Source organism: Hippocampus bargibanti, linkage group LG03 (assembly GCF_051943395.1).
Source record: "Hippocampus bargibanti isolate YZ-2025 linkage group LG03, ASM5194339v1, whole genome shotgun sequence".
In the NCBI taxonomy this organism is placed as follows: domain Eukaryota; kingdom Metazoa; phylum Chordata; class Actinopteri; order Syngnathiformes; family Syngnathidae; genus Hippocampus; species Hippocampus bargibanti.
In genome coordinates, this window is record NC_142736.1 from 7,675,670 (window position 1) to 7,700,661 (window position 24,992).

General features: G+C 44.7%; 1 protein-coding gene across 7 annotated transcripts in view; it reads left to right on the forward strand.

Annotated features, from left to right (window-relative positions):
• The window catches only part of ccdc102a (coiled-coil domain containing 102A), a 118,818-nt gene that overhangs the window by 12,440 nt on the left and 81,386 nt on the right, over window positions 1–24,992 (forward strand). For 6 of the 7 annotated variants that reach the window (XR_016114418.1, XM_088991790.1, XM_088991794.1 and 3 more), the window contains exons 2-4: window positions 64–422; window positions 9,051–9,425; window positions 16,547–16,797. Coding sequence is in view for 6 of the 7 variants with exons in the window: in XM_088991790.1 (XP_088847916.1) it covers window positions 135–422; window positions 9,051–9,425; window positions 16,547–16,797 (914 nt within the window). In the remaining variant the exon portion in view is untranslated. The remainder of the gene's footprint in view (window positions 1–63; window positions 423–9,050; window positions 9,426–16,546; window positions 16,798–24,992) is intronic. The other variant, XM_088991791.1, reaches the window with a different exon arrangement.

A 24,992-nucleotide genomic window follows, 5' to 3' on the forward strand; every position in this document is an offset into this window, starting at 1 on the left:
GATGTTTTACTTCACGATCGAATAAAATCCCTCTATACCTACTTCCTGTCCCCTTGAAAACAGATTGTGACCATTCTCCGCATCTGTCTAGGGGGAGCAAGACAACAGTAGGTGGTCTATTGTGCAGCCTTGGTATGGATTCAGCCAGCGGAATTCGTTCCCCTGAAAGTGTTGCCCAAACCCCAAGTCTGAATGCAGAAACCCCAAGCTCCAGTTCTCCGCTGCTGCTTTCACCTGTGCTCGGAGGCCTGGGCTTGGGAACATTGGGCATCATTGGTGAGGCAGCTGGGGCAGATTGGGAGAGCAGAGAAGAGCTGAGGCTCCGTGAGCTCAACGAAGCACGAGCCAGAGCAGCTCAGATGGAGAAAACTATGCGGTGGTGGTCAGACTGCACTGCCAACTGGAGAGAAAAATGGAGCAAGGTACAGTGTTGACAATTTTATAAACATGCATTTTTTAGTCGGGATTCTAGATAGACCTAAATATTTCAAAATTAAATTTGTGTTTATTTTACTTGACCACGATGATGTTTCTATAATAATAATAATAATAATAATAATAATAATAATAATAATAATAATAATAATAATAATAATAATAGTACATTACATTTTAAAGGAAAACCAACGTCTCCGGACAATTTGTGTCCATAATTTGTAAAATGGCTTCAAATGACTTCTACTGAGCGTATTTTAATAAGATTCCTCCGCATATAGCTATATTTTACGTTTTGAGACTCGAGCTGAATATTCAGGAAGTCTTTTTTTTGAGTTGGTGACGAGTCCGTACGTGACGTCACTAAAGGAACGCCCCTGACCGAAAAAAAGACACATTGTAGCAGTCCTTCCATCATGTCAATGTATTTTGCTGTACTTGTTTGGTCTGACAACCTCGTGTTGCACCCAAAAGCCACCAAAAGAGGGCGTACAAGCTCCATATAAGGAATTTATCAGCCTGTGGAAACGGAGGTGGCCACAGGATGTCACCATTTTGTGCCTCTTTTTTGTGAGAGATTGTCCCCCAATGTTGCCTCAAAATGGCCCAAATAAATTCTTTAATCGATTGCAAACATGTATGCTTTGCTCTTCAGGACTATTTGAATCATATTCATAACTGGATGTTTAACAAGAAAGCATATTCTCCGAATCTGAAGCCATTGTTTTGATTCACAAGGATTGCAAGACGTCTTGGCGTGACATCACGAAATGGGGGCGGGACTTTCTGAAAATGCCCAATTCGCAGCTCAATTTTTTGCAGATTTTGGACACTTTTAGTCATTTTTATTGGTGTTTTGCATTTAAATAAAAATATCATACTTCGTGTTTTGGGTATTTTAGATGCTATAAAACGTTTTTCTGATGTCAGTTAAAAAACCAAAAAGTGAAATCGGTTGTCCTTTAAGTGCCTTTCAAAGCTCTCAAGAACAATACTACTCTACTATGGTGCTACTACTTTCTGTGCTTACTGCTTAGACTACTTTCTACTATGGTGCGCACTGCTCGCACCCTGCGCACAAAGAACAAATATGCAGCACATAAAGGGCTCAATGAGAATTAAAAAAATAATTACTTTGACTGAGATTGTTTTTAAAAGTCTGTATTTATCAACTAATAAAACTCAACTATTACCTTTCACAATAGTCTCAAAACTATTCATTCCTGTACATTGGACACTTTATTCTTGACCAATGTATTCTTTTTGTCAAGTGAATGGGTGCTTTTCAAGCCCTGTACTATCAGGTATGCCATGGGAAAATATCCAACATGAATGCCTGTGTGGTCTATCAGTTTGCCGTGTACTTCAGTGAGTGACAGGAGTCCAGCCAATCACAACATGTAATGACATTCTGCAGCCAATCACGGCATTGACAGCACTTGCTGCAGCGATAAGTGATGCTAATACCTTATTATGGGGAAACGGCCGGGCCTTAAATGTGATACGTCGACCCTCCAAAATAAAATATGAATGAACTGCCATTATTTAAAATTGGAGTGGCTGTCGGAGTATGTGCAAATACGTAGAAGAACAAGTAGTGAAACGGGTGAGTTATTTTCTTTATCGAGTGAGAAAAGGCTCCTCTGCAAAACATGCAAAGTAAAAGTTGTAAGTGACCCATCGAGCAGAAAAGTAATTTGAATGATGATTGAATTATACAAGGACACAACATGGGAAAATGGGCTGCTACAGAGCACAACCGACAGGGAGAAAACGAACCTGTTGTCACGCAGAAAAAATGTGAACCTGAGCAAGTTGAAGTTCTATTTGCCTATATTTTACTTGCCATTAAAATGAATGCACCAAATATTGACGTTAAATACATTCTTATTCAATATGCTATAATATAGCGTAATTTTTCAATGTAAAAAATGATTATAGAAAGAATATAACACTTAATTGTTAAAATGAGATTTTTTCACGTGTTCAGGTAGTGTTGTAACATGGGATTTTTTTCTATCAAAGAAATGTATCTTGGCTCAAAAAAGATTGAAAAACACTGAAGACCCATAGATCACAGAGTAGCCGCTACTCTGTGGCTACTCTGATGGAAATGTGTGTTTTGGTGCAACAAAAAAGTAAATTGGATGAATGTATCATTAGATTTTACGGCAAGAACAAGGACAACCGACACCATTTTTTTGTTTCCTAACTGACATCAGAAAAACGTTTTATAGCATCTAAAATACTCAAAACACGCAGGCTGATATTTTTGTCAAATGCAAAACACCAATAAAAATGACTTAAAGTGCCCAAATTCTGCCACGAATCAGCTCGAAACTGGGGATTTTCAGAAAGTCCTGCCTCCAGTTCGTGACATCACGCTAAGTCGTCTTGCTCACGGAGTTCAGATTCAGAGACGATGCTTTCTTGTTACTCATCCAGTTATGAATATGATTCGAATAGTTCTGAAGAGGAAAGCATAAATGTTTGCAATCGATTAAAGGAGTCCTCTCATATCAATTCGAGCCGTCAATGAACACAATGTAGTGTCCCAGTAAATGCAAAAGATGGTGCCCAAGCTCCATTGGAAATGGGCTGATTTGTCTGCTGGGAATTTGTGTCAGCGAATATCATATAGTAGTCTTGGTGCAACACACAACGATTCACCATTGCATTATTTATGTGTTTTCCTTCTAATTTCGCCATCAACACGGATCAATCAGAAGTTTTCAGACCAAACAAAGTACTGCAAAATGCATTGTGTGTCGCTTTCTAGGTCAAGGTGTTCGAAATGTGACATCACGTAGGGGATCGTCATATACTCGAAAACAAGACTTCCTGAATATTCAGCGCAAGTCTTAAAACGTAAAATATAGCTATATGCGGTGGAATCTTAGTGAAATACGCTCAGTAGAAGGCTTTTGAAGTGATTTTACAAATTATGGACACAACTTGTCTGAAGGCGTCGGTTGTCCCTTGGAATCATGAAACACTGGACATGATGTTATTCTGTCCGTTTGTGCCAATGGATGGTCCTCACATGAGATTTAGCCTTGATGTTGAGAGTGGTGTGGGAGCTGTGCCTCAGGGATGGACAGGTTGTGAATTTGGAACACATCATCAGTAGTGCTCCAAAGAATCATTGGGTGCTTCGGCCTTTCATCACTAGACAACCTCATCGATGGTGCCCAGTGACAGGTTGATCATGCCCGCGCTTGTGTCCCATGCCCAATCAGAAGTTGAGAAGCTGGTGGGAGGGGGGGGGTCTTAGGTTGCTGACCTATGAGCCCAACAAGTGTCCTTACTCTTCATCAAGATCCAGTGGCTGCTTCTTTCTGCCGCTTCGGAGAGTGATCTAACTGTGTGCCGCAGAGCCTGTCCATGGATGCCCAGGTCTTTAAGCAGTTTGATGGTGGAGGAAGCCACAAACCCTCTGCATCCAACTTCAATGGGATAGACTTTGGCTTTCCATCCTCGCTGTTGCGCATCCACTGCGAGTTCTGTGTAGCACAGCTTCTTGCGCTCATAGGCTTCAACTGAGTTTTCCCACGGGACTGTGAGTTCTGTGTGGTAGACAGCCTTGAGTGAAGAGGACCAGAGCACCAAGTCTGGTTTTAGGGTGGTGGCTGCAATCGCCGCTGGGAAAACCAATTGCTGGCCAATGTCAACCCGCATCGTCCAATCCCGGGCCCTGGATAGCTGTCCAACCTCTAGTTTTGCAGGAGAATAGTTGGGCTTTTCCTGTCCCTCTCGGATAAAAGTCAATGGTGCCGTGCTGGAAGTGGTGGTTCTCATGGGCAAGGAGTTGATTGCTCTCAAGGACAACTGCCAAACTCTTCAGGACCTGGTTGCGCCTCCAGGTGCAGCGGCCTTGTGTGAGGCTGGTCTTACAACCGGTCAGGATGTGTTTGAGAGTTCCTGGAGTTGGACAGAGGTCACAGGTTGGATCTTCGCCATACAATTGGTGGAGATTTTTTGGAGATGGGAGCACATCATTGATAGTTCTGATGATGAAGCTGATGTTGCTTGCCTCCATTTCCCAGAGATCCCTCCAGCGGAGCTTTTGTTTCTCCAGGCCTTCCCACCTCATCCATTTTCATTGCTTGGCAAGAGAGACAGCCTTCGCAGTTCTTTCAGCTTCCTCTTGGCGGCGCAGCTCTTCCATCACCATTTTCCTTCTTTCCAATGTTGAGGCCTTACGCCAAGATGGTTTGTTTGTAAGGCCAAAGCCCCCTCTTCCTAGTTGGACGTGTCCCACAATGTCTGTGTGCCTTAGGGCTGCTGTGGCCTGCTGCACCGTGATGGATGGCATCCATTTCTGTCCAGTTGATAGGGGGTGTGCAGCTTGACTGATCTTCCGGTCTCCGGAGTCTAAGGGTCATCTGAAGTCTCACTTTCGAGCACTTGTACTCTTCGGTGAGGCTTGTGATTGGAAGCTAAAGGACTCCTTTGCCATAGAGGCTGATGTTTGACAGACAGTGTGGAACACCAAGCCATCTTTTCACATATCTCGTGATGGCTCGCTCCATCTTCCCCACCATTGAGAGTGGGACCTGATAGACTGTGAGTGGCCACATTACCCGAGGGAGAAGTCCAAACTGCAGACACCTTAGCTTGAGCTTCCCTGGCAGTGGAGTCTTGATGTTTTCCAGACTTTTGCTGATGTCCTGCTTTAGTTGCTGCACTTATTTTTTGTCTCTTAGGCTTGCATTGTACCACCTGCCCAGGCTTTTGATCGGTTCCTCAGACACCATTGGTATTGGGTCATCACCAATGCAGAACTTCACATTTTTTAGCTCTCCCTTGACTATTGAGATGCTGCGTGACTTGTTCGGGTTGATTTTCATCCGGGCCCATTTGATGTTTTTCTGCAGTTTTCCAAGTAGCCGCCTGGTGCAAGCTGCAGTAGTGGTCAAGGTTGTCATGTCATCCATGTATGCCCGGATAGGTGGGAGGTGGATCCCCTTCCTGGTTCGCTCACCCCCCACCACCCACCTTGAGGCCCTGATGATGACCTCATGGCCATTGTGAAGGCCAGGGGTGAAATCGTACAACCTGCCATGATGCCGACTTATACACACTGCCATGATGTTGTGAAGTCAGGTGTTGTGAAGCACAGTTGCAGGTCTTCGAAGTAGGCTTTTACCAAGGTAGTAATGGGTAATGGAATCTGGAAGAAGTTGAATGAATCCCAGAGAAGGCTATGGGGAACTGAGCCAAAGGCATTGGCCTGGTCGAGGAAGATGACATGAAGATCTCTCTTGTCTTTCTTTGCCGCTTGGATTTGGTGCCAGATCATACTAGTGTGCTCCAAGCAACCAGAGAACTCAGGGATGCCAACCTTCTGTACATATGTATCATGTACCTGTTCTTCTCCAGGTAGGTGTAAAGTCTCCATGCTAACACACTAAAAATATTTTCCCCTCAACGTTGAGAATGCTAATTGGCCGGAATTGACTAATGTCTGCCGCATCCTTCTCCTTGGGAATTCTTACGCCTCCAGCCCTTCGCCATGCCTTTGGTATTATCCCTTTCTGCCACACAATCCTCATGAGCCTCCAAAGATAGCGCAGAACATCTGGTGCGTTCTTGTAGAGCTTGTACGGAACTCCATTTGGCCCCGAGGCTGGTCCTGATCTTGCATGCCGTACTGTGTTGTCCACTTCCTTCCATTTTGGAGGGCCATTCTCGAGGTTGAATTCTGGTGGTTCAATAGGGGGGGATGTCATGTGGGATAAGTAGTTTTTCATGCCTTTTTGTGTCCTGGTGGACCTTTTCCAGATGCTTTTCAAGTTCCTGCTTTGAGGTTTTCAGGATTCCGCTTTTGTCCTTAGTGAAGAGGTCTTTGACGAACATGAAGGGGTTTTGATAGAACCGTGTTTTTGTGTGTTCCTTGTTCTTACTAAGTTTCCTCAAGTCTTCTGCCCTTCGTAAGGTTGCCAACCGGCATCTGATGTCCCCCTGGAGCAGCATGAGACCTTCTTTCTCTGAATCAGTGGCCTTCTTCCACTGTTTTCGCAGGTCCCTTCTTTCTCTGACTAGTCTGTCTATCTCTTGCTGCCTCCTGGATTTGGTTGGTGGTGGTCTTGCATTGGCGGTTTTCCAGATGTACACCCCGAAGCGCTCCTCCCCATAGTGATAGATTATGTCACAAATATTTTCCAGCTTTTTCCTTGCTGTGCCCACTTGTTGCTCCAAGATTTTGGTCAGATCGCTTTAAATATAACTTTAAAGGACATCCATCCATTTTTGGACAACTTGTCCTCACTTGAGTTTCCGGTGTGCTGGAGCCTATCTCTGCTGCCTTCAGGCGCTTGACAAGGTATACCCTGAACTGGTTACAGGCCAATCACAGTATATTATAATAACAAAATACATTTGCCTCTTAGAAGCCTTATATATGTAACATTTATGAAGGATAATTTATACCGTATTTTCTGCACTACAACGTGCATGAAGTATTTACACCCGGCCAGGGTCAGAAACCTTTTTGACTAAGAGAGCCGTAAAAGCAAAATATTCAGAAATGTTTTTCTATGAGAGCCGCACGCACTCACGCATGTACACACACACACACACACACACACACACACACACACACACACACACACACACACACACACACACACACACACACACACACACACACACACACACACACACACAGACAGACACACACACACTTCTTCGAGCTGTCCATCATAGGTGATGATGAGGCTTGCTCCAAAGGAGGGGAATGTTGGGGGTGGGGGGTTATGGAGGGATGGGGTTTAGCGACACTTCACATGGGCATACAGCCCACTCCTTAAACCGCAGAAATGTCCACAAATGGAACATGGGAGGCCGGATGCTAGGGAGGTAGCAGTCGCTCGCTGGTGCCATTGAGTGCGTCTCTAATTGTCTGTCTTGATTGATTCGATGTATTTCAGGGACGACCCTGGCACAAGTGGTCTGCCAGGTTTGTCGGTTGTTTGCCAAAGTTTCGAGCTGCATGGTATTGATATTGGCTCGTTTGAGGAGGTCCCTGGTGCAGTCTTTGAGGCGTCGCTTTTGCCCCCCTGCAGAGTGCTTTGCGTTTTTCAGCTGTCCATAGAGGACTTGGCGGGGCAGGCGGATGGTGTGTCCAATCCACCAAAGATGTTTCTTTGCAACTGCCGCTTCCATGAATTTGTGCACTGAAGTATGTCTGAGTGGGGAACTCGATCTTCCCAGGACAGGCCAAGGATCTTCTGCAGGCTGTGGATGTGGAAGGCCTCAAGGGTAGTAATGTGCCGGCGGTATGTAGTCCATGTTTCTGCCCCATAGAGGAGAGTGGAGAGAGACATACTGCGTTGTATATGATGATAAAGTCTTTTTTTGATAATTTGTTTAGTCTCCTCACCCTCAAACCTCTCCAGCTTGGTGTTTACCCTACGATCTGCCAGTGGATCCTCAGCTTCCTGACGGGACGGACACAACAGGTGAGACTGGGAAAATATCACCCTCAACACGCACCACGAGCACTGGAGCCTCACAGGGATGCGTCCACTCTCCATTGCTTTTCTCTCTCTACACAAATGACTGCACCTCAACTCACCCAGCTGTCAAATTCATAAAGATCTTAGACGACACCGCGGTCATCGGTCTCATCAAAGACGGCTACGAGTCTGCGTACCAACTATAAGTGGAGCAGGTGGGGCTCAGGTGCGTCCGTCACAACCTAGAGCTGAACATGCTCAAGTCGGTAGAGATGATCGTGGACTTCAGGAAATATGCATCCCCACAGCTGGACCTCACACTATCCAACTGCCTCGTGTCAACCGTCGAGACCTTCAAGTTCCTGGGAATCACAATCTCCCAGGACATGAAGTGGGAGGTCAACACCAACTCCATCCTGAGAAAGGCCCAACAGAGGATGTACTTCCTGAGGCTGCTAAGGAAGCATGGCCTGCCACAGGAGGTGCTACGACACTTCTACATGGCTGTCATCAACTCAATTATGTGTTCTTCCATCACCGTTTGGTTCGGGCCCGCCACAAAAATGGACAAAATCCGACTTCAACGGACAGTGAAGACGGCGGAAAAAATCATTGGCACCTCTCGAGGACTTGCAAAATGCAAGAATCCAAACAAAGGCGCGGAAAAGCCTCCTGGACCCTCTTCACCCTGCCCACCACCATTTCAAGCTACTCCCATCAGGCAGGCGCTACTGCCCCACGCGCACCAAATCCACCAGGCATTTAAACAGCTTCTTTCCCCAACCCATTAACTCTAAACAGGAACCCAAATATAGCTGTATAGTGCAATTTTTTTTTACGATGACACCAGTGCAGCGTGTTCTACCGGAGATAAATTTCTTGTGTGTGATAAATAAATGACAATAAAGATGAGTCTGATTTATCAGTGAAGACATTATCCTGTCAGTTCTGAAAATGTTAAAATTATTGACAGTGAATGGGTTAAATTTGGGGGAAAGACTCAAGGATGTACTTTTTCATGTCATGTAACCTACTTTTTTTCATGTCACTGTAAACTTATTGCTTAGGTATTGCTTAGTTGGATTGACCTGATTATTTCATGGGATTGATGTCTTGCAGAGATTTTAAATTAATCTGAGAACTGTTTTGTCCCAGGTTCGTGTAGAGCGTAATCGTGCACGTGATGAGGTCCGCCAACTGAGACAGAAGCTGGATACTCTGAACAAGGAGCTGACCAGTGTTCGACGGGAGCGTCAGGAACTTGTATCAGAGAATGAGATGCTACGAAAGGATGTGCTGCACAGTGATTTAACAGCTCCACATCAAGTCATAAATTCTGCCTCCTCCCCTGGACACCACGCTTCTGCTTTTTCTGACTCTTCCTGTCCATCCTCTTGCCCTCAGTCCTGGTCATCTTCAATGCAAGTTCATTCTGATTACAACCTAAACAAATCAGATGAGGAGATACCCGCGTCTCCTGAGCCAGAACCTGTGAGGGACATGAACGCACAAAGAACAGGTCAGCCAAAGGTGAGATTGCGCTGAATATTTTGATTTTTTTTCTTACATTCAAAACCAATTTTGTTATTACATGTTTTATCATTTTACATTTGTTATATTCACACTTCTTGTCATAAAATATTTCAGTCCACCGCATCAGACCGAAGAATAATTGGCATGAACTCAGATATTACGACAAAATATTATGGCTGGGCAATCAATTAAAATGTAATTTTAATTTCAATTGTGACTTCTAGTGATCATAAAAACAACAATTAAAGAAAAATGATTAATGTGCGGAGTGTCTTGTTGTCTTTGCAATTTTCGACATTTGGGGATTCAGACTGCAGGGAAAAATCACATTTTAAGGGTATGTGGTGTCCTGAAGAACAATGTAGCCACAAGGGGGCACAATCCAGTGTCTTATTGTGCCGGTCCCAAGCCCGGATAAATACAGAGGGTTGTGTCAGGAAGGGCATCCGCCGTAAAAAAAATTGCCAAAACAAATATGTGAATCAAACCTCTGAATCCCATACCGGATCGGTCGAGGCCCGGGTTAACAACGGCCGCCATTGGTACTGTTGACCTTCAGGGTGCCAGTGGAAAATTGACTACTGTTGGTCGAAGAAGGAGAGGAGGGAGGTGTGCCTGGAGGAAAAGAGAGAAATGGAACGCCAAGAGTATAGAACTAAGAGTAGGAACTTTGAATGTCGGAACAATGACAAGTAAAGGTCGGGAGCATGTTGCAGAGAAGGAAGGTAGACATACGGTGTGTCCAGGAGACCAGGTGGAAAGGGAGCAAGGCTAGAAGCTTAGGGTCAGGGTTTAAGTTGTTCTATCATGGTGAAGACAGAAAGAGAAATGGAGTTGGGGTTATCTTAAAAGAGGAGTTTATTCGGAATGTCTTAGAAGTAAAAAGAGTTTCAGATAGAATGATGAGTCTGAAACTAGAAATTGAAAGCGTGATGTTCAATGTTGTTTGTGGGTATTGCCCCACAAGTAGGATGTGAGCTGGCGGAGAAGGAGAAATTTTGGTTGGACTTTGATGAAGTCATACAGAACATCCCGAGAAGTGAGAGGGTTGTTATTGGTGGAGACTTCAATTGACATGTTGGTGCAGGAAACAAAGATGATGAGGAGGTGATGGGCAGGTTTGGACTCCAGATGAGGAACGCTGAAGGACAGATGGTGGTTGACTTTGCTAAGAGAATGGAAATGGCTATTGTGAATACTTTCTTTCAGAAGAGACAGGAATATAGAGTGACCTATAAGAGTGGAAGCAGAAGTACACAGGTAGACTACATTTTGTGTCAATGGCGCCATCTAAAGGAAATCAGCGACTGCAAAGTAGTGGTTGGTGAGAGTGCAGCTAGACAGCATAGATTGGTGGTGTGTAGGATGACACTGGCAGTGAGGAAGATGAAGAAACCAAAGGCTGAAGTGAGGACAAAATGGTGGCATGACATTTAGGAAGGAGGTAAGACAAGCACTGGGTGGGCAAGAGGTCCTGGCAAACTACAGCGAACATAATCAGAGACACAGGTCGGAAAGTACTTGGTGTATCGAGTCGAAGAAAGGTTGATAAGGAGACTTGGTGGTGGACTGGGGAGGTGCAGGAGTGTATACAGAGAAAGAGGTTAGCAAAGAAGTGGGACACTTCTTCTTTTCGTCAATGTATGCTACAGCTTCGTGTTTGCTTTCAACATTTAGCTTGTAGTAGACGTACAAATTCCACCATGATGTCCCTGATCCACTACTGACATGGATGCTTTGATCCTCTCCTCTTTCAACTAGAACTGCTTCATGTCATCACAAAGAGGGTACAGCAAGTCCTGAAGAATGAATGACTCTGTGTCTTTGTGTTGTCATATTTGTTATTTTTTCAAATTGTTTTTCCCAAGATGGCGGCGCGTGAACACGCAGCGGCTCCCCTCTCCCGGCAAATTGGCGTTTTCATGTTTATGTTTGTTAAAGTAATTATAAGTGCCTTGCTGTCTGGGTCTGAGAGGACAGTAATTTCATCTGTGCTGTATGTCATGCATATTAGCATATTTGACAATAAAGCTGACTTTGACTTTAACTTTGACTTTGACTTTGAGAGGATGGACGAGAGTAGACAGCAGTACAAGGAAATGCAGCGCACGGTTAAAGTAAAGGTGGCAAAGGCCAAACAAGAGGTCTATGATGAATTGTATGCTCGGCTGGACAGCAAGGAAGGTGAGACTGATCTTTACAGGCTGGCGAGACAGAGACACAAAGATGGTAAGGACATGCAACAGGTTCGGGTGATTAAGGATAGAGACGGCAATGTATTAACAGGTGCCAGTAGTGTGATGGCAAGATGGAAAGAGTACTTTGAAGAATTGATGAATGAGGAAAATGAGAAGGAGCAAAGAGTAGAAGACGTGACTGTTGTGGACCAAGACGTAGCAAACATTAGCAATGATGAAGTGAGGAGGGCGCTGAAGAGGATGAAGGGGGGGAAAGGCACTCGGGCCTGATGATTTACCAATCGAGGTATGGAAGTGTCTTGGAGAGGTGGCGGTGGTGTTCCTGACTGGGTTATTCAACAAGATCTTAGCTGGTGAACAGATGCCTGAAGAATGGAGACGAAGTGTACTCGTGCCCATTTTTAAGAACAAAGGAGATGTGCAGAGTTGTCCTAACTACAGAGGAATAAAGTTGATGAGCCATACAATGAAACGCTGGGAAAGAGTAGTTGAAGCAAGACTAAGAGAAGAAGAGAACATTTGCAGCAGTATGGCTTCATGCCAAAATAGAATACGACAGATGCAGTGTTTGCTTTAAGAATGCTGATAGAGAAGTACAGAGAAGGTCAGAAGGAATTGCATTGTGTCTTTGTAGATCTGGAGAAAGCATACGACAGGGTGCCCACAGAAAAGATGTGGTATTGCATGAGGAAGTCTGGAGTGACAGAAAAGTATGTCAGAGCGGTGCAAGACATGTCTCATGACTGTAAGACAGTTGTGAGGTGTGCTGTCAGTGTGACGGAGGAATTGAAGGTGGAGGTGGGACTCCACCAGGGGTCAGCTCTGAGCCCCTTCTTATTTGCTATGGTGATGGACAGGCTGACAGACGATGTTAGACAAGCATCTCCTTGGACCATGATGTTTGCAGATGACATTGTGATATGTAGCGAGAACGGGCAACAGGTGGCGGAGAAATTAGAGATGTGGAGATATGCCCGTGAAAGGAGAGAAATGAAGATCAGTCGCAGCAAGACGGAATATATGTGTGTGAATGAGAGGGATCCAAGTGCAAGAGTGATGCTACAGGGGGAAGAGATAAAGAAGGTGGAGGATTTTAAGTACTTGGGGTCAACTGTCCAGAGCAATGTAGAGTGTGGAAAAGAGGTGAAGAAGCGTGTCCAGGCAGGCTGGAGCGGCTGGAGGAAAATGTCAGGCGTGATGTGTGATAGGAGGGTTTCAGCTAGGATGAAAAGAAAAGTGTATAAAACAGTGGTGAGACCAGCCATGATGTTTGGACTGGAGACAGTGCCACTGAAGAAAAGTATTTGAAATGTATCACAAGTAAATAGAAAGATGGACATCCAGAGAGATGTGTTTGCTCATTTGAGCCTTTTCAAAGGATGGAGACAACCAGTGTGACTAGTAACGACCATATTACCAGCACTGCTTAGCTGGGTTAGATGAAAACATGGCAAAACAAGTCCAACAAAGCTGTAAAGTTGAACTGAAATTCGGCAGTGCACAAATTGTGCAACAAACTCAATGGCCAATGCAATGAAAACTAAGGTACTGTAAAAAATAAAAATAAAAATCCTTGTCTCACTTCATGGGTGGTGTCCGTCCCCCATTTTAGCTCACATCTCAGAATTTAAATGTCTTGAGGGCTGTCCTTCAACAATGCCTCAACTTACAACAAGAATTGGTGTGAACAACATATGTCGTCAAGCTGCAATTGGTAACCCAGGACACAAGTGATTGACATCTTGAATGTTTTGTTGAGGTGTACCACCAATGTTCTTAACTTTTGTCTGTAATAATTCTATGTTATGAATAAATTATCCTTCTTCAGGGGTCTTCCATTCTGTTCATCATGGGATCTTTGAAATGAGCAGAAAATCAGACAAGTCTGCAGAAACTGGCTAACGATCAACATAATTTTACTAAGGTCTTTTTGCAGCAAGGCAAGATGGAAAACAGGCAGGACAGCAGTTCTCGAGGAATTGGATTAAGAATGTAATACATACTGAAATGTTCGAATTTCATGGTATGATATCGCTGTAGCATAAACCTTTTACATTTTCCGTCCCGAGGCATTCCCAGGCCAGCTGGGAGGCATAATCTCTCCAGCATGTCTTGGGTCGTCCCGGGGTCTTCTGCCACTGGGGCATGCCCTGAACACCTCACCACGGAGGCGACCAGGAGACATCCGAATCAGATACCCAAGCCACCTCATCTGGCTCCTCTCTATAGACATTGTGGCGCCGGACACTGCTATGATGGGTCCCTACTCTCAGGTTGGGGGGAGCAGAGGACCACTCCTTGCGGCCCCACCGATTGTTCCTACATTCCTGACTAACGACTGGCCTGATTGCCCCACTCCCTCCGGTATCCCCTTATCAGCATTACGAATGTTGCCTAACCTATGTTGCCTAAGCAGGCTATTGTATGAACGATCCAAATTGATTGTTTTATGAAAATCGCCAAATTGATTGTTTTATGAAAATCGCTTCTTTTATTCCCCTTTCAAACCATCTATGTTCTTTCGCTAAGATTTTAACCTCATTGTCGTCAAATGAGTGGTTGCTAGCTTTTAGGTGCATATGTACTGCCGATTGAGGCCCACTAGTATTATCCCTGCGATGTTGATGAAGTCTTTCTTTGCGAATTTGTTTCGTCTCCCCAATGTACTGCTCTTTACAATTATCATCCTTACAATGTATTGAACAAACTATATTACTTTTTTTTCATTTGGCAGCCTATCTTTTGGATGTACTTAGTGTTTATCGGTTTGAAATAAGTAGGAATTTTGTGTTGCCAAAGGAGTTATTCAGAAACTCCTGCTATGTAAGGTACTGCTACCCCTCTCCTTTTTGTATCTTCAGAATTGTTGGTAGAATAGGGAATGACACAACAGCAATCGGTGGGGCCGCAGGGAGTGGTCCTCTGTTCCGCCCAACCTGAGAGTAGGGACCTATCATAGCAGTGTCCGGCGGCGCCATGTCTGGACATTAGGGATATATATCTCATCTCATCTCATTTTCCGTACCGCTTATTCCTCATTAGGGTCGCGGGGGTTGCTGGAGCCTATCTCAGCTGTCTTCGGGCACGAGGCGGGGGACACCCTGAATTGGTTGCCAGCCAATCGCAGGGCACACAAAGACATACAACAGTCACTCTCACACTCACACCTAGGGACAATTTGAAGTGGTCAATCTGCCTGCCATGCATGTTTTTGGAGTGTGGGAGGAAACCGGAGGACCCGGAGAAAACCCACGCGGGTCCGGGGAGAACATGCAAACTCCACACAGGGAGGCCGGACCGGGACGCGAACCGACGACCTCTGCACTGTGAAGCCGTTGTGCTAACCACTCGACTACCGGGCCGCCTAGGGATATATATATATATATATATATATATGGCCGATAATACCAGTAAAACTTTAATTCGCTGAAGAGGCATCTTGAATAAGAAGCGAAACTTCCCGACACTTTCAAAAAAGTACAGATGACGGCTGCAGAAACCTTTTCATCGATGTACCGAACATGGTCCATTCGGACTCATTGTCCCCCACCTCCCCCGGGACATGTTAAAAGTCCTGCCGGAGGTGGGAGTTCAAACTCCTACTGACATGGTATTCTGCCATACGCTCCCAACAAACCCTCACAACACGTTTGACTCTACCAGCCACCTGGTTATGGCGCTCCATGTAAGCTTTCCGTGCCAACAACTTAAACCCTGCAGTTATGTGTTGAATTGTCTCAGGTGCCTCTTTGCACCACCTACACCTTGGGTCTTTTCTGGTGTGGTATATTTCTGTCCCTTTACGGCTCTGGTGCTCAGGGCCTGCTCTTGAGCAGCCAGGATGAGTGCCTCTGTGCTGTCTTTTACGCCAGCCCTCGCTAGCCACTAATAGGACTCCTTGAGATCAGCCACTTCAGTTATGTACAAAACCCTTCACTAAATCGCCATGGGGGTTGAGGTTCAATTTGGATCGTGCTTACAACAGACTTCTTAGATTGTTACCACGTAGGCTTAGTCATGCTGATGAAGTGATACCAGGCCAAATGGGGCTATCAGGGTCAGCCATAGAACGTAATCAAACAAAACAAAAGAAGCAATCAGATTAGCTTCAGGGAGTTGTCCACTGCTCCCCCAGCGATTCACAACGTCCCGAGTCAAAGTCAGCAGCACCTCTGTCCCACTATACATCTTGTTATGGTACAATGCCTCCATGCCTCCTCATGAAAGGCCGGATGGTGGTCCACAGTTTCTTTTCAGTTCTCCAGAAGTCTGTTTATGGCCTTGTCGAGTTCCTTCCAGGCCTCTGTTTTTGTCTCTGTGACTGAAGCTGCATTCTGCTTGGCTAGCCATTCCCATCAGCTGCCCCCTAAATGCTTGAATGGGCTCTTAAACTTGATGACAACCCAAGCCAGTGTCCACAAGCAGCTTCGGGCACCTACTACCTTATGGCCAAAACTCTTATTGGCCGCCTCAAACAATAGAGGCCAGGCACATCATCCACTCTAACTCAATGTTCCCTACCTCCCCCAGAAGGTGGAAGAAGCAGTTGAAACATTCTGGGTATTTTGTCAGATTGAACTCACGAGCTCATCACTCGACTACCTGGTCACTCTTTTGTATTCCTTTAAAAAAAATCCAATTCCAATGCAGCAACTACTGCAACGTCCCTATTGTTTTTAGTATTAGTTAACTGTTCAGCACTTTGACATGATTGATTGATCGATTGATTGGTTGAACCTGACGTGGAGTCTGACATACTGGCACAGTGTTGGATCACCTTTGCACGGTCTGCGAGGAGAAGCATTAAAACTCGCACTATTCCAGTGTATGCATTCATTGTTATTAATGATTTTTGTTTAATCAGTCTTATGCTGTTTAGGTATTTTGACGACATTGCTACTTTTTTTTTGGTACCCACAGGAAATGGAGCTCTTTCAATCTGTGCTGAATATACGAAGTTCGGTTGGTGACACTCAAGGCGCCTGGGAGAGTCAAAGTGAACATGGTGGCATTCATCCATCTGGTACATGCCCTTCCTCTGCTGTGAGCTGGCAAGAACGCAACATGCAGTTGTGGGGTGATTTGAGCACCATAGAGAATGACTTAAGCAAACTCCATGCTTTGCAACTTCGTCTGGACGAGTCCCAGAAAGTCCTGTTGAATGAGAGAGAGTACGTCACACAGTTTTCCAACAGTCACAATGTAAATTGTCAAAGGCTCTATTTATCAAGCTCACTTCTACTTTTTGGGTACTCAAAATACATTTAGAAACTTTACTCATGTACCTGTTCAAACAGTATATTCGGTTACCAGCTCATAAGTTGCTTAACCTAACCTTCTGAGCAAAGTCGTATACCAAGGGCACCCAAAAAGCCCGTCAAAAATCAACGGGTGATCAGTCCGTCGATCTCTGGCCATGGCATCTCTGAGATCCCTGATAACAGACCAAGCATCAGTCATGTTTATGGAATTCGCTTCTTTGGGTATGTACGTACAACAAGTATCACCCACCATAGCACAGACGCCCCCTTGTGGGGCTGTCAAAAGGTCCAAAACCATTCTATTTTGCAGCACCATTTGTCTAATTGCTGCAATTTCGGTGTTTTGCATTTCATCTACTTCCAAACTGGCATTTACAAACACTTGAAACCTGTAGTCAATTGTTTCAATTCGTAGCATGTTTTTAGCCACTCCAATTTGTGGAAAAAGAGCTAACATTACCTTACTACCAGTGCTATGGTGTTTGAATTGTTCTGTCACATCAGTTCCCCAGATTGAATCATTGGGCTTAAACGACACTCTTCTTTTCACATGGTGTGCTGGACGACTGGTAAGAATGAAAGTATTGTCAGTTACAGTAACAGGTGCGCACAAACCGTAGGCTCGCGGAGGAATAAAATAATATACTTTCCAACTGCATAACCACCAAAGATGTGAAGATACGGGTAAAATGGTGACATTAGTGTTTAACGGTAGCACATATAAACATCTATCCTCATCTATAAAACCTAAGTTTTGACCCGTACCGTACATTGCGACGCATACTGGTAATCGCAACCCGCTCTCGGTCATAACCTGATTTTCAGTTTCCAAAATGGTATCAAAACCTGGAACAATCTCTCCTTTCGAAGCATTGCGAACAACCGGAAAATGTTGGTTTATGCGAAGATATTAACATATACGATAAAATGGCTTGAGCTGCATTTTATCTCCAAATACCTTTGAATGCACGTGTAGTTGTCTCACGGAATGAGGCATATATGAGCACATGAAACAATTACTTTTCCTGTTTTGTTTAGCAATTAATGTAGCATAACGATACCACGTGTTTGATAACAACGGATTCCAGTCATGCTTTTCTCCTGCAAACGGTTGATATAATATGTCCATGACACCTGGATTTTGGGCCTTTTTGTCAGGTGTTTCCATTTAGGCTGTCAGTTTGATGTGTGGTTTGCGCTGGAGAGGCGATGTTACAACTGGTGATGTCACAGATGACATCATGCATATAGTTACAGGAAAACCAATGTGATGTTCACGAAAATCAGGACAAAGTCCATGCATCCTGCAACCTTGTGGGTTACGATAACGAGTTGGATGTCATTGTGCCAGTTCCAGTTCCTAACCAGTTCCCTCGAGCTATCTTGACGACAGTTCGTTTTGCTTCTTGGGCACAGCTATTTTCATTCATATTATATCAGAATGGACCACAACGGAATCCCAACTAGTGGTCCAAGCCTTTCCTGACTTGATACGAGCGTACCAAGAACCATGAGGATAATCACTTCCATTTTGTCGTGCTTCGTTCACGAGGATGTTAAGGGGAAATGAGACGATTCCTGCATCTTGTAGTGGCAAGCATGCTACAGGATGTGCCATGCTTGGGCACTTTTCTGAATGTGTTTGGTGTAATGGTGGAATTTCGCAGGCTGATGGAATGGCAGGCTCTACGTGTGTCATCTGGATTGCGTCCACGAATCCGTACAGCAAGATGATGTGGACCAAACCCATGGCTATTGAGTAGTTTGGCTCTGTCTCTCTTCCACCTGCTCAGGATGTAGTTGGTGAACGATCTTGCAATGGCTTTGATGCACCCAGGTGGCTCTTTCGGCGATCTTGATGGCAGTTGGCATTGTGATCAGCACGGTGAATGGCCCCTCCCACTTTGGTGCAGGCCAGGACTTTCTCTTGATTGCCTTGATCAGCACCTCGTCTCCTGGGCACAGCAGCCTCTGTTCCTGTGGAGGGAACAAAGAGGACTGCGGCAGTACACATGCTGTGGACCTCTTTTTGTTGTAATAATTTCACACGATTTTGCCAACAAAACGCTTGGATCTTATTCATTCTTTTGCCAGGGCACACCTTCCCATAATGGGAGGATGAAAGGTCTGCCATGCAATATCTCAAAAGGCGTTAAGCCATTATTAGTGGGCATTATTTTCGTATATAATTTCACCAGAAATAGACATTGAGGCCATAGTTTGCCTATTGTCTCCATTGTTTTTCTGAGTCGATTTTTTTTCCCTAGAAGTTCAACTTCTTTTTTGGCAAAACTGTAACATAGTCAAGGATGTTTCGTTACCTATACGTACTAGATTTTGGAACAAAGTGATTAATAGTTTTTGTCTTCAGTTAGTGAATCAAGCACGATGTCGTCAATGTATAAAATAATTTGAGAAGTCATTGAAATTTTTAAAGTCAGCAATACATGAAGACATTTCTTGCGAAAAAAACAAATTGGTGTAACGACTGAGTCTTCTCAATAGGGGACGTGTGTTCCAGTCTGTTCTTATCCTAAAAACACATCTGGTCTTCTTATTAGCAGCTAGGGGGGGGGAGTGAATGGGAGACAAGAGAGGGCAGCCGTTAGAGGAAGTGGTGGAGTGGACCCCGCACGCAGATCCTCCCCCTTCTTTGACCTCTGACTCCCAAGCTCAAATTCACCAATTCACAGCTCGCCCCCCCTACCGCATCGGTTAATTCTCTCCAGTAATGGCGATTTCAAGACCATGATCTCCTTTGTCCTTTTAAGGCAGGAGGTACTTTACTAGCGGCAATCTTTGAAGACGTCTGTGTAAGCTCTCAGTCGTACAGGAGTGGTCCATCGATGAGAAGGTTTCTTCAGCCGTCATTTTTCAACAAATTCTCAAAAAAAGACTTTATCAACATCGCAGGGATAATACTAGTGGGCCTCAATCGGCAGTACATTTGCACCTAAAAGCTAGCAACCACTCATTTGACGACAATGAGGTTAAAATCTTAGCGAAAGAACATAGATGGTTTGAAAGGGGGGTAAAAGAAGTGATTCTTATAAAACAACAAAATCCTTCATTAAACCGGTCTGGTGGGGTGAGGTTCAATTTGGATCGTTCATACAATAGCCTGCTTAGGCAAAACAGGTTAGGCAACTTTCGCAATGCTGATGAGGGTCGTTATGCTGATGAGGTGATACCGGGGGGATGGGGGTAATAGGCCAGTCGTTAGTCAGGAATGTAGGAACAATCAGTGGGGCCACAGGGAGGGGTCCCTTGCCCCCCCAACCTGAGAGTAGGGACCTATCATAGCTGTGTCCGGCGCCACCATGTCTGGACATTAGGGATATAAAAATGGGGCCGATACGACCAGTCAGACTTTAGTTCGCTGACGAAGCCTCTTGGATAGGAGGCGAAACGTCCGAAACCTTCACTTTTGTACAGATGACGGCTGAAGAAACCTTCTCATCAATCTTTGAAGACATAGCTTTTTCATTCTTTCCAATCTGCTTGAATTGGTCAACATATATGGAATACTCATCATGTCAGAAAACATGTTCAGAGCGTCCCCTAAATATGTTTTCACAACTACCCCACTTTTTATGTTGAATTTCATACCCCGGTGGATTTTTTTCCATAATGTCCGGATGTTATCACACACCAATCTACGTTGGGCTGTCACCTCCTCATACATCATGTTTGAAGTTTTACCAGTATAGCACCCTTTCACCCGATTCCAATGATGCCCCAGACATCTCCTGAGAACCTTCAACATTTCTTGTCCATTCAACTGATAAGAAGCACACAATTCCTCAAAATTCTCAGTCCAACTTTCCGCATTCTCAACAAAATCACCTAATCCTTTGCACGCTTCAGCTACATCACTGTCGCACCAAGGCCGATAAACCAGAATAGTTTGGTCCTGCAGGCCTGAAGGATTAGGGTTAGCCACTTGGACAAGCGGAAAAGCTTCACAAACGCTTTCATCATTCATCTTAATTTTATTCAATTCTTCAAGCGGATACAATTGTTCAGAACAATTTGCTTTGCTCCTTGTACACGAAGAAACACAATCACCATCACCAATCTGATCTGCAAAGTCAGGTTGTAATGGCCATAACCCACCAGAGGGGGTCATGCGCGCTCCATGCTGCTGGTCTGCCCAAGTCACAGTTGGAGTCACCACCGGGGGGGCTACTCGCTCCCTCGGGGTGGAGCAATTGACTTCCTCTCTCTTCTTGAGAGCAGCGAAGGAGGGGGAGGAGGAGGAGGTCTGAGGCGCTCGCTCGGGGCAGCCCACAGCTCCTCCCCTTGGTCTCCCATGGGGGTGCTCTGCAGTTTGAAATAATGGTTGCTTTCTATCTGCCACGAGCACCATCTTTTCATTGGGACGTGCAACAGATGAAGCAATAGTTTCATCGTCAGAGCTCACTTTGGTAGTCATCGCGACCATTGCTTTCTCCTCTTTTTTAATCCGTTCTACCTCCAGCTCGTGCTCTCTAATTTGTGCTTGTGTAAGCCATCTATCACAAGCTAAAATCTCATCACGGATCTTTTGGAGAGATCTGCCAACCGCAGATGCCTCCTGGAGCTTCAAACGAAACATAATCTATTTCAACGGCTGAACTTGCAAAGCACCAACAAATTCACCACGTTGCATCCACTTCCTACAGTAAAGTTCACATCTTGGGAACTTTTTAGACATTATGTCATGATGCCAAAAGAAATGTTAAATAATTTTGTGTGTTCTGGATTTTGGATGGGAGAAAGGTGCGCATTTCTCCCCATCCAAAACAGTAGAGTTGGGCGACCACTAATTAACTCTGAGAAGGTGATTGCAACCACCTGGGCATGGCCAATTGCCGCTGGGACCCGATTGGCCAGAAGCTCAGGTGAAGCACCTTTAAAGCCAGACTGAGCGAGTCACTTCAAGGAGGAAGAAGAGGGACAAAGGACAACCTGGAGAGCAGTGTTACCTGGGGTCTGCCGAAAACTGATATCAACTTCAAATAAAGAAAACTCACAATACCCTTCCTGCATCTGGCTGAGTGAACTTTTTTCAACTTTCCACCTGCTTGCTGTCTCGCCGCACGACACATTAATTCAATATTCCGATGAATTGGAGCTTTCTTTGAAAAAATTGCACCCATTTTCTCAAATCCCGCAATTCATCAACAATATGCTCCTGTTAACTATTTTCCAGTAAGGCACACAGTGTTAACTCAAACACCCGCTGTGTCTAGTCTCCAGCCACGAGACGTGTTCACATACACTGAATGCACATACGCACACAATGAATGCACTTACACGCACACACACACGCACTGACACGCGCACTAACGGCTCAATGACTCCCTCGCCCCCACTGTTTTCTTTGTGAGACAAAGAAACTTTTCAGTTTCACCATTCTAGCATAGATCAACCAGAATGAATGTATTAATTTCACAGATAATCCAGTACCAGTAGCAGCTGCGCTTTAAAATAACATATAACGTCTGGATCAGAATAAAAAAAAACCTTTCGATTTCTCAATTCATCAACAGCCCTCGCACAGAACTGAATTCCAGGAAATCACCACCTTGTGAAGAATCTTTCACTGGAAAACTCCAAATTGACGTCGGTGTGTGGTTTCAACCAGACGCATCGACCCAGATAATAGCATCGATGGCCGCATGCACTAGTCCTTCAGTGCACAATTCGGTCCGGCTTTATGGAGACCCACCCTGGTCAAAGTCCAAAAAGTCGTGTTACAAACCGGTAGATACGTGGATTAACATGAATATGACACCCTCTGGCCAGAAAGGGATCCCACAATACATTCAAACAGTGGCTGCTAGCTCGCGCGTCACTCACCTAGCGAACTTCGTCAACACAGCCGTGTCGACAGTCAGTCAGGATGCCGGAAGCTCCACCACGCCACAACAAGCAGATGCCACCAAAAAGAAAAAAAAAATCTTTTTGTCTCTTGTGAGAAATCACAAGCAGGCTTCACCGAAGACAAAAAACTCTTCGTCTCTCGTAGTGGCTCAAAAAGCAGGCCCACCGGGGCGACCGACTTCCCACCATCACTTGCGTGGAATTTTAACAAGTAGTAGGGCCACCGGGAGCTTTTTCCCGTCTCTCGTTGACTGGAGCACGCAGGTGGCACTCTTCAAACGCTGGCTGTCTGGCACGGGTGACGGCACCAATTTATGTTCGGTTCTAATTCTTGTTTCTCATCTGGTTCGGTGTTCAACGAAGTTCTGTGATAAAAATATCATCGAGGACGATAGATGGTGAACAAAAAACTACTTTATTCTAGTGAAACAAAAATAAGCACATCTCTCGTTGGAGCAGGGAGCCAAAAACACACACACGAACAAAGAGCACAAAGAGAGCGACAGGACCTCCCGCTCAGACTAGTTTTGAATGTCCACAGCAGCGATCTGATGTCCAATCAGCTACGGACAAGTATAGGAAGTCACACAGCAGTGGTCTGTTGTCCAATCAGCTACGGACAAGTTTGTTGGGAGAGAACATTTAGACTGAAACTTGAAACTTGTTACATCCTGCTTTCACAACGATTCAACTAATAAATTTCATAAAACTCTGCAATAACACATGCAATAACATAATATGTTTACTAATTTAAGCATGAAATAACGTAATATGTTTACTAATGTGCATAAGCACTCTATCAATAATAACATGAAAATGGCAATTTGCCGGGAGAGGGGAGCCGCTGCGTGGGAACACGCAGCGGCTCACCATAAAACATAATTTTCTACTAAAAAAGCCTCAAAACAACACAAAATATACCTTAGTTTATGTATAATAAATGTGCTGGTGTATTGTAATTAAGGAAATAAACTGTTCTGTATAATAAAGTCGTTATATTTACCTTTGTGATGGTCGTTGATGTAGTTGCCTCTTGGTGATATCCGAGTGAAGTTGCCGTGTTTTCTGTATGATAATATCCTCACTCACACGGTCCCCTTCTAGCTGCTTTTCATTAATCCCAATCAACATAAGTTTTTCAACCTCTTCTATTGCCTAAGGCCATTGCTTAGACAACACAGAAACATCCTTAGCCACACGTAGCAATGGTCGACTTAGCATAGTGGTACTGGGACGCAAATTCACACAAACGCACAGCTCATTCTTGTTTTTCGATGATCTCCTTCTTCTGCTCAACCGTAATTTTCTTTTGTGTCCTCTTTGGCTTAACACTAGCCTGAGGTGGGGTCTTTTTGGGTCCCATAATAGCAAAGGTACTCCACTCGATAACAAACCACGGGGTGACAAAAACTAGTCCGCAAGCCACCGTGATCTCCCTCGTCTGCTCGATCGTAATTTTCTATGTCTTCTTAGGCTTAACACTAGCCTGTGGTGGGGTCTTTTTCGGTCCCACAATAGCAAAAGTACTCCACTCGATAACAAACCACATCTGCACTCAAAGAAATATGGTGACGAAAACTAGTCTGCCAGCCACCGTGGCGCTGTTCGCCCATGTGATTTGGTGTTCATCCGCCGAAAGCTAGTCCGTCAGCCACCGTGGCGTGCTTTGGTTCATCCACTGAAAACTAGTTCGTACGCCAAGATAATATTCTCACGAATTTAATCTTTTAATGTAAGGCGAAAGTTCGTGAGCTTAAGCGTTCGTAAGCTGAAGTATCACTGTATCTTCAATTCTGCATTTGTTTTTCATGAATTGAAGGCCTGCCACACAGAGTCCTAAACCAGATTGCACCAAAATGTGGATAAGGACAAGGAGATGAATTGGAATCCAATTTGCTATCATCTGTATTTCTTTGAAGTTGTCAGACATTTCGCTCCTCATCCGAAGAGCTTCGTCAGCAGTGGTCCACTACTCACCCAACCCTAGAGCAGATACCTATCAGAGCAGAAGTCTGGCACCACCACCTCTGGCCATTAGGGATATAAAAATCTCCAGCCACCACGCTCAACCAAAGCATGCTCTTAAATGCAAGGCTTCACCATCAATACGGTGGTTCATAAACTTCATTTGTTGAGCTTGATAGTGGACAAATCTTGCTCACTTCCAAACACGGAAATGTATTTTTAGTAGTAAAATCCTGTTGAGCGGATGTGAGCACACTGCTTTGGTAAAGTGC